The following is a 10,038-nucleotide window of genomic DNA, read 5'->3' on the forward strand; positions in this document are numbered from 1 at the left end:
GACACCCTAGGCCTCAGCTCGGTGATTGACTTTGTGGTCGTATCGTCGGACTTGCGGCCGTATGTCCTGGACACTCGGGTGAAGAGAGGGGCGGAGCTGTCAACTGATCACCACCTGGTGGTGAGTTGGCTCCGCTGGTGGAGGAGGAAGCCGTTCAGACCTAGCAGGCCCAAACGTATTGTGAGGGTCTGTTGGGAACGGCTGGCGGAATCCCCTGTAAGGAGGAGTTTCAACTCCCACCTCCGGCAGAGCTTCAGCCATGTCCCGGGGGAGGTGGGGGACATTGAGCCCGAATGGGCCATGTTCCGTGTCTCCATTGTTGAGGCGGCCGACCGGAGCTGTGGCAGTAAGGTGGTCGTGCCTGTCGTGGCGGCAACCCCCGAACCCGCTGGTGGACCCCAGTGGTGAGGGAAGCCGTCAAGCTGAAGAAGGAGTCCTATTGGGCCTTTTTGGCCAGTGGGACTCTGGAAGCAGCTGATGGGTACCGACAGGCCAAGCGGAACGCGGCCTCGGCGGTTGCTGAGGCAAAAACTCGGGCTTGGGAGGAGTTCGGGGAGGCCATGGAGAACAACTTACGGACGGCCTCGAAGAGATTCTGGTCCACAGTCCGGCGGCTCAGGGGGGGGAGCGGTGCACCGTCAACACCGTGCATGGTGAGGGCGGGGCTCTGCTGACCTCAACTGGGGACATCGTGAGTCGGTGGGGGGAGTACTTCGAGGGCCTCCTCAATCCTACCGACACGCCTTCCTATGAGGAAGCAGAGTTGGGGAGCTTGGACGAGGGGGCCTCTCATTTCTGGGGCTGAGGTTGCCAAGGTGGTTAAAAAACTCCTCGGTGGCAAGGCCCCGGGGGTGGATGATGTCCGTCCTGAGTTCCTCAAGGCTCTGGATGTTGTAGGGCTGTCTTGGTTGACACGCCTCTGCAGCATCGCGTGGACATCGGGGGCAGTGCCTCTGGATTGGTAGATCGGGGTGGTGGTCCACCTGAGGGTGTGTTCCAACTATAAGGGGATCACACTCCTCAGCCTCCCTGGCAAGGTCTATTCGGGGGTACTGGAGAGGAGGATCAGCCGGATAGTTGAATCTCGGATTCAGGAGGTGCAGTGTGGTTTTCGTCCTGGCCGTGGAACAGTGGACCAGCTCTATACCCTCGGCAGGATCCTGGAGGGTGCATGGGAGTTCGCCCAACCGGTCTACATGTGTTTTGTGGACTTGGAGAAGGCGGTCGACCGTGTCCCTCGGGGACTCTTGTGGGGGGTCCTCCGGGAGTATGGAGTGCCGGACTCCTTGGTATGGGCTGTTCGGTCTCTGTATGACCGGTGTCAGAGTTTGGTCCGCATTGCCGGCAGTAAGTCGGACATGTTTCCTGTGAGGGTTGGACTCCGTCAGTGCTGCCCTTTGTCACCGATTCTGTTCCTAATTTTTATGGACAGAATTTCTAGGCGCAGCCAGGGCGTTGAGGGGGTCCGTTTTGGCGACCTCAGAATCGGATCTCTGCTTTTTGCGGACGATGGGGTTCTGTTGGCGTCGTCGGGCCGTGACCTTCAGCTCTCACTGGAGCGGTTCGCAGCCGAGTGTGAAGCGGCGGGATGAGAATCAGCACCTCCAAATCTGAGACCATGGTCCTCAGCCGGAAAAGGGTGGAATGCTCTCTCCGGGTCGGGAATGAGATCCTTCCCCAAGTGGAGGAGTTCAAGTATCTCGGGGTCTTGTTCACGAGTGAGGGACGAAGGGAGCAGGAGATTGACAGGCGGATCGGTGCGGCGTCTGCAGTGATGCGGGCTCTGCACCGGCCCGTCGTGGTGAAGAAGGAGCTGAGCCAGAAGGCGAAGCTCTCGATTTACCGGTCAATCTATGTTCCTCATCTATGGTCACGAGCTGTGGGTAGTGACCGAAAGAACGAGATTGCGAATACAAGCGGCCGAAATGAGTTTCCTCCGCAGGGTGTCTGGGCTCTCCTTTAGAGATAGGGTGAGAAGCTCGGTCATCCGGGAGGGGCTCGGAGTAGAACCGCTGCTCCTCCGCATCGAGAGGAGTCAGATGAGGTGGCTCGGGCATCTGGTGAGAATGCCTCCGGGCCCAGAACACCTCACCGGGAGGTGTTCCGGGCCCGTCCCACTGGGAGGAGGTCCCGGGGAAGACCCAGGACACGTTGGAGAGAGTCTCTCGGCTGGCCTGGGAACGCCTCGGGGTCCCCCCAGAAGAGCTGGAGGAAGTGGCCAGGGACAGGGACGTCTGGGTTTCTCTGCTTAGGCTGCTGTCCCCGCGACCCGATCCATGGACAACCGGCAGATAATGGATGGATGGATGGATGGTTATTCTAATTATTGATAATCTAAATCGATGACATTTTATATCAGCATCTTTATCTTTAAAAGTGACCCTTTGAGAGAGCCAAGAAGAGTTCTGCTCAGGAGCCACCGTGAGGACACTTCTATCATGAAACTAACAGGTGAATCACTCCAGCTGTCCGTTTGCACTAATGAGTTGCAACGCTCCTAAACTGGTGCTGTCCTGGGGGTCTGATGGAAAATTGGCTTCGCATTTACAGTGTAATTGCTAAATACATATCCTTGTAGCACTAAGAGGGGAGATGAATGGAAAAGGAAAGTGTTTGTGTGGTGTCATAAATGTCAGTAAACCAAAGGGGACATGTGAAAAAAAGAAAAAGTATAACCTTGTATTTATGGTGTATTTTCTCAATGATAGTTGTGTAACTCCTCTGACTTTACAGAGTAAATTCATCGTGAGAAATATTTCTCAGTTGATGCTAAACAAGAGAGGAGCAATTTGGAATTTTAGAGGAAAGGACTGAAAGATCATACTGTGAGTAATTTACTGGAGATAAATGTACGGTCACTTCACTTTGATGTTACCATATTCTAAATAAAGTTTTGTAAATATAAGGATCATTAAGAAAATAGAATAGAACAGTTTCTGCAGATGAGTTATAACTTGATCATTTGCTACTTAAACACATGTTGTGCAGCCACATAGTTCAAATCTGTTCCCAAATATGCAAAATAAGCATTACTTGGTGAATAATTCTTTAGGGTAGATACAATTAAGTAACTGATATAATGTTGAATGTAATATCTATATTTGTTCACAATGGTCTTCTGAATGTAAACAGTACACTTGCTTTTGAGGAGAACTACTTGGGAAAATAACTGTGGAAAATACAAAGAGCATTTATTGAGCCTCTCGCAAAATACTGAATGATGATAACATCATCGTCATCCCAGTTAACATAAGCAAACTTATTGTGTTTTCTTTATTTGCTACCGGGGATCTATTCAAGATGCATCACCTTCAGCCCCTGTTGACAGTTACCAGAGTTTGAGTTCCTTCTCTTTCAGAGATAATGATGTTTCACTCACCTTAAGGTAAGAGTATTGCCAAAAACCACTCTCTGGAACATACCTCTGCCTGGCATAGATGTGCTACAACATATGAATCCACTTTATTGAGAAAGCAGTCAGTAAACCACAGTAATGTATTTCAGGCTACGGCTACACGAAAACGAAACGAGGTTTTTTTTGAAAACGGGTTCGAAAATTCTTGCGACCACACGGAAACGCGCTGCTGTCCAGACGAAAACGATGAAACGAGGCAGTACACACGCCACTGTGTCACGCCACGCTGTGAGACAATAGAGAAGTGTTAAAATTGGCTCCCAGCGTCAACGTGTGACTGACGCAAAAACGTTTTAGCTGTAACAATGGAAACGAAACGAGGCCGTTTTCAAACTTTCCCACTCTGGAACCCGTTTTCAAAAACTATCGTTTTGGGGTAGTGGGAACGCCGGCTCCGTGTGGCCGCGACAGTGAAACGATAAGAAAAAGTATCGTTTACAGTGAAAAACGTTTCCGTGTAGCCGCAGCCTAAGACTACATTGCAAAACAAACAAACAAACAAACAGACAAATAAACAAAACAAAGATTGGGATAAAGCAGTTTTACCACTGTTGATTAGGCCAATAATGAACTATTACTTGATTGTTCATGTGTGGATTCATAAGTGGTGTAAATTTAACACTACCCCTTAGTTCAAAGTGAGCTTTTTAATGTATGGACTACAACACTTTTATTTTACAGGTTTGGCATTTTGCTCATATATGTATGAAGAAAATGTGGTTGAAGCTTTGAGTGTGCACTTAAAGAGTCAAAGACCACAAGCACAGCTGTCAGGATTTTCCATTCATTCTGCTAAAGAATGGCATGTTGCCTTCATCAGAGTTTACAGAATCGCTATATTTAGAACCCTGGAGAAACTGTTAAGCAACAGCTCTCTCTGTTGACTAAAGAGAGGAAGTACATAGTCTTTTAAGTAATAGATTGTTATATGGAATTATTTTTTCTCTGATCTTCAGGTAAACTATATTTTTACTGCATATTTTTCCTTATCATAAACTTGATAAACTGTTTATCCTTGCATTGGACTTTGGTGTTTTTCTTTACAGTTGAATGTCACAGATCAAATGAATAAAGGACAATATTATTTCTTCAGACTTTCTTTGTACATCTTTAAGATAGGTAATATGTTTGTAAAGGCAAACATTTGCTACTTACTTTTGCAACGCTGATGTAGTTTCTGTTTTTTCAAACCCATTTATTGCCATGGTGTCTTTAGGGAAAGCTGAAAAGTTTTTCACTGTTGAATTACTTCTTTGTTCTCTCCCCTTTTATTAGAACTCTCTTTGAATTTTTTTTTTCAAATAGAGCTAGCTGTGTTTCATGAGGGGAGTACACAATAAACAGCTACGGGTCATTGCTCCAAGAAAATGGGACACCATCAAAATTAATGCATTTATTTACCATGGTCTATAAACTGCACATCGGTACACAGCATCAGCATTTGGAGTCTTAGAAAAACAAGGTGAAATATCAATGAGTTATCTATCCATGACTCATGAAAATGAAAAATATACAAGATGGGAGTTACAGAAATATGAAGTTCTTCTCCGATCAAGAATTCACGATCTTGGTTTTACAGTACAGGGGAGACAAACTCATTACTCACTCTTATTGATTTCAACATGTTCTGTGATGTAGCACCAAAATGACAATGAGGCTGAAATGGACATGTACCCATTTTATGTTGCCATGATATACTTTACAAAAGCTTCATAGTTTATGCACCCATTAGCATCCTCCTGGTTTTGCATCAACTGTTCCACCTCATCCTCTTTCATCTTCTCGCCTGAAACCAAGAGAACAGTCAGCTTAGTAAGCATTGTCATGACTCCAGCTTCAGAAAAGCACCTTGGATTAAGACTTCTCAACTCACCCAGTGTTGCCAGAACGTGTCGGAGCTCAGCGCCCATGACTGTACCATTCCCTTCCTTGTCGAATACCCTCAGACCCTCTACAAAGTCTTCAAATGTTCCACGGTCCTTGGGCTTGCAAATATGTTGGAGAATGGGTAGGAACTGGTCAAAGTCAAGCATCTTGGTCTGCATATCTGTGGAAAGCAATGACATTGATGATTGAGAGCCAAAAAAGGAAAACAAAATAATAGTTGGATAGGTTTGCAGTCATGTTAAACACCCTTTAAAACTGTCTGTATTTATCAGACACTGTCTTTGAATCGCATCCAACACAGACCATTAACACCAATCTGACGCACATAGAGCTGAATAGCCCAGCTGGCCAAATAACTAACCTTCAGCTTTGGGCTTTCCAAGGACATACGTGATTTCTGCATTCGTAGGATTCTGGCCCAAAGCCCTAATTAGGTCACCACATTGGGCATATGTGATTTTCATCTCGCTCGTCGGTGTTCGGTCAAACAGCTGGAAGGCATCTTTGAAGTCTGTGAACATGAAGAATGGAGATTATTCTTTCTGATTTCTACTCATTTCTTGTCATCTGAAACCATGTGCAGGATCTTCGTGTAAGTGATCTAAAGATGCTGCATGTGTAGCATGTGTATGTATAATGGCATGCTTCAGATAAAAGCATCTTTTCCTGGCATGACAAAGTCAAACCCTGAATAATTCTACTCTACACTGACTGACATACACCTCAGACCTTTTTAAAGAGATTGACTTGGATGGATGTGATTATTTTAAAATAAAACCATATGTCTGATCTAGTGTATCACCAGCTGTTGCTCAACGTTTCTCACACTCTGATGGAGTGCATGATCACATAAACCATTTATTCCCTCTATAAATAACTAACAGTCCATGCAGCGCAAATGACAAATGTAACAGCCATCTAAGCCTCACCCTCAAGTTGATCCGGGGTGAATTCCAGCTGAGGAAACACAAAGCAAACAAAGCAATTAGAGGCTGATGATCACTGGGGTAAGCAGAGAAAAGGGAATTGATTAGAAATAAAAGAAAGAAAGAAAGAAAGAAAGAAAGAAAGAAAGAAAGAAAGAAAGAAAGAAAGAAAGAAAGAAAGAAAGAAAGAAAGAAAGAAAGGAGGAAAAAGAAAGAACAAACTCTTGAGAATAATGATCTTGCCTACATCATTTCATTTCAATAGATTGAGTTACGGGCATCATGGGATTCTGACTGTAGCGCATTGCTTATCACTGACCTTGGGTCTAACACCCCTTCTTACGGGATCAGCACTGTTCACTATTGTCAGCTTCATTTAAGCTTATTTTTAGATATGATACAGTGTGTGGCAAAGAGCCATTGGTAGAGTAAACTCCTCTAGGATGTAACAATTTATGATTAAATATTGCAATTGAATCTAGTTATTTTGCACAATCTCATAAAATAATTCAAATATACCATGATACGTCTTCTTTATTTCTATTATAGCAAGTGGCTAAAATCCTGCTGTGTGTCCCAAATTCTTCTTTGTGTGAGCAGATTTACATCAACAATGCAAACTATTACACGTGAGTATTAGAGACATAAACTTGTAGGAAGCAGTTGCCTGTAATAAAGTAGTCCAAGGATTTGAAAAAATTGTATTGTAGAGATTTAGAAGAGAACAACCTGAATGTTAAAACAGCTGTAAAACTCATCTGCTTTGTGTTTCAGTAATAGGTTATTCTACAGTAAGTCTAAGAATAAAGCCTTATTTCAAACACCCACAATATTTTTCAACTTTTTGTACTTTATGTATGTTTTGGACCTCAGTCGGATTGTGCCCTAAGTTTCTGTCTAAAGTCTGGATATCTATAAAACCCACACTCTCAACACAGCTTTGTGAAAACATTATAAAAACGTATCTAAGCATGTTTAAAGCTGGATAGAGATGGCTATAATTATCTATGTTTTTCTTCCTCCTGGTTTTTCCACCCCCTTTTACCCTCCGAAGAATGGTGCGGGTGGTCTGCTATTCACAGACATAATGAAAATCATATTTTGTGGCTTCAACCACTCTTCATTGTAACATGGCGGCTTGCTCAACCAGGAAAACATTCATCCACTGAGAAGGGGCCAAGTCAGCAGAAGACGAACATTCCATGATGTCTGATACACCAATTAGTTTGCTTCTAGGCCTCGCCCTAACACAGGCTTATAGCTTCTCTGACTGCAAAGCACATCTTGTTAAGTGTGTTTGCCGTTTAACAAATAATCTGTAAAACTGTGAAGTAAAAAGACTACGGATAAACCCAACCCTTTTAATGAGCCGTATAGTAGAGCTTGGCTTGCACTGTCAAATTTAGGTCACATGGGGTCTCTGATGTACTGCAAACATGAAATGATAAGCCTGAACAGTTTCCCTGAAATCACCAAAACAATTCAATCTAACTAATCTAACTGTAGGATTAATTTTCGAGAGTTGTTCAATTAAAAATGAATAAAGTAATGTAAAACCTATAGTTTTATCTATTGTTTTACTTGATCTCTGCATCGGTAAATATGTAGGTGGATGATTTACCGTCACTGATGTTGGGTCAAACTCCGGAGTCTTGGGACGCTCTGGCTCTGGAGGTTTGGGGGCTGGTGCAGGTTTTGGCTCTTCTTTCTTCTTCGGGGCCATTGCAAGGGGCACTCAGGACTAACAAAGTAGAGCGATCTTGGACAGTGTGGGCAGAGATGGGCAATTAGAGCCCCTTTATCCATTCCAGAGGTGTCACCTCCACCCCCTTTTCATGTCCAGCTATGCTGCCAACAATAGGGAGAGGACTATAAAAGGACATGCCTTTGTGCATCTATTTAAGACAAAGGTTATTGTTGTGTGTGACTGTGTGTATGTGTGTACAATATGGGAATATGGATGATGGAAAACTACAATAGCTCAAATCCCAGGTCTAAAACCCTCTATTGAACAGGCTATTTTAATCAACACAAGTGAGACCTCCTGTAAACTCCCCAATCTTCGACCGTTGACCTTGTTCGGTGAAGTGTGGCATTTATTAGTGAGGAGGGGATGAAGAAAATGATGATTGCTGAACAAGAGGAAGGTTCCACTCTTGTGCCCCAATGCTGTGTGATGAGCAGCAATTATCCTTGATTATGATTAAAACTTACAACCAGTGAGAGAGATTTTTTCTCATCACGTATCAGGCAAAATCTTTATGATGAGGACAATTTATCTCGTCTGGTCAGAGGGATTTGCAGGGCTCAGACTCAAATCCATTTCATTATAGGAGTCAAATAATGAGGTTTCTGTCTGATCTCAGCCTTTTGAGTTTGGTGACATGTGAACAAGGCTCTCTAAAAGTTGCATGTCAAAAACATATGCTCCTGGAAAGAACCACTTTAAGCATACACTTACACTTAACACTTGAATGGTGACTTAGTGGCTGAGGTTTTTGTTGTTCACATTGTAATGATATAAAGATCACATGAGTGAGAATAACTCAAGCAAACATTCAATCAAATTGCAAATTAATCTGAGTGTAGAAACCTCTAAGGGTCATGCTTGGCAGCATGATAGCTCCGGCAATTTTTAGACTCAACAAATTCAGGTTAAGATGGTTATTCACAGGGCCCTCAACATTTAATACAATGAATCCTTACTGTCACAGGTGGATTCAGCTATAAGATGGCATAATGTAAAATTATGTTTTTCTGTCTCACATGCCTTGGTGTCACAGAGCTTTCATTGTCTATATTAATACAGCCTGGATTGGTTATCATGTAGCTTACCTTTATGAGTGGTTTGTTCTTGTATAGAGCATGTGCAGGTTTAATCCATCACTCTGTGAAGCATTTATAACTGCTTCTGTATGAGATTGTCTGAATGTCCCTGGACAAATTCCCATCGTCTAAAATAAAGGTTTGCTTGTTACTATGTGTTTCTGTAAATAACAAAATTTTTGCCCCAACAAAACACTTCACCAGTGGATAAAGGTCCCTCAATTTAGTGACGATGTGTTAAAGATCTTACCATGTTGTTGATGATGAATTACTTTGGTTCACAATGGGAGGGCTCATTCAAAATTCATGACAGCAGATAAGGCCAAAGTTCTGCAAGATAATTATAATTATATAATTAGATCTTTTTGTTATTCAAAGGATTATGCTGTTGAGGAAATGACCTGCAGTCTTGACGACCGTGGCTCAGTGGTTAGAGTGGGTCGTCCAATACGCGGAAGGTCAGCGGTCATGATAATCTTAATCTTAATTAATTTTATTGGGGCTGCAGTATGTTTGTCTGACTGTATCCAGTGACACATGGAGGTTGACTGCCCATTAATCCATTAATACACAAGGCTGAAAGCTTTAAAAAATCCTCCTGCAACAAGAAAAAGACATAAATCATGCCCAGCACATATTAGTCTTTTTTTTACATGTTATGACAATGAGCTTGATATCTATGTTCTACAAATTGATCACCATGACCTTATTATATACCACTGTTTTTGTCCTGAAGAATGTTCTGCAACTCCTACCCTGGTTTTCTCTCTAAATGATGGGCTCCCACGAAGGGCATGTGACAAAAGGCAAACCGTTTCAGTCATTAGTGACAAATGTTGAGTTTACCAAATCTGTTGTCAGGAAATACACCCAAAGCCTGCCCATCCTCTTTGTTGGGCTGACAATGCGGCAACACATGTCCTGTTTTATTGTCCAACTGTCCATTCATATTTTAAAAATTTTATTTTGATTTGGGGGGAACTT

General features: G+C 43.2%; 1 protein-coding gene across 1 annotated transcript; it reads right to left on the reverse strand.

Moving 5' to 3' along the window:
- Nucleotides 1-4,793: 4,793 nt before the first annotated feature.
- myl13 (myosin, light chain 13) lies at nucleotides 4,794-8,012 on the reverse strand. Its single transcript, XM_075483179.1, has 5 exons — nucleotides 7,850-8,012; nucleotides 6,232-6,259; nucleotides 5,664-5,813; nucleotides 5,289-5,462; nucleotides 4,794-5,201 (listed from the first exon to the last, which is right to left on the reverse strand). The coding sequence occupies exons 1-5, from the start codon at nucleotides 7,949-7,951 to the stop codon at nucleotides 5,095-5,097; spliced, it is 561 nt and encodes a 186-aa protein (XP_075339294.1). The 5' UTR covers nucleotides 7,952-8,012; the 3' UTR covers nucleotides 4,794-5,094.
- Between the last annotated feature and the right edge of the window lie 2,026 nt (nucleotides 8,013-10,038).

Source organism: Odontesthes bonariensis, chromosome 14, assembly GCF_027942865.1.
Source record: "Odontesthes bonariensis isolate fOdoBon6 chromosome 14, fOdoBon6.hap1, whole genome shotgun sequence".
In the NCBI taxonomy this organism is placed as follows: Eukaryota; Metazoa; Chordata; class Actinopteri; order Atheriniformes; family Atherinopsidae; genus Odontesthes; species Odontesthes bonariensis.

What these genes read in the sequence shown, in the direction of transcription:
- myl13 (XM_075483179.1), bottom strand. Translation starts at nt 7,951, where the DNA reads ATGGCCCCGAAGAAGAAAGAAGAGCCAAAACCTGCACCAGCCCCCAAA. An exon ending in CACCCCGGATCAACTTGAGG is followed by an intron (nt 5,814 to 6,231) that starts GTGAGGCTTAGA and finishes TCATGTTCACAG; the next exon opens with ACTTCAAAGATGCCTTCCAG. An exon ending in TGGAAAGCCCAAAGCTGAAG is followed by an intron (nt 5,463 to 5,663) that starts GTTAGTTATTTG and finishes TGCTTTCCACAG; the next exon opens with ATATGCAGACCAAGATGCTT.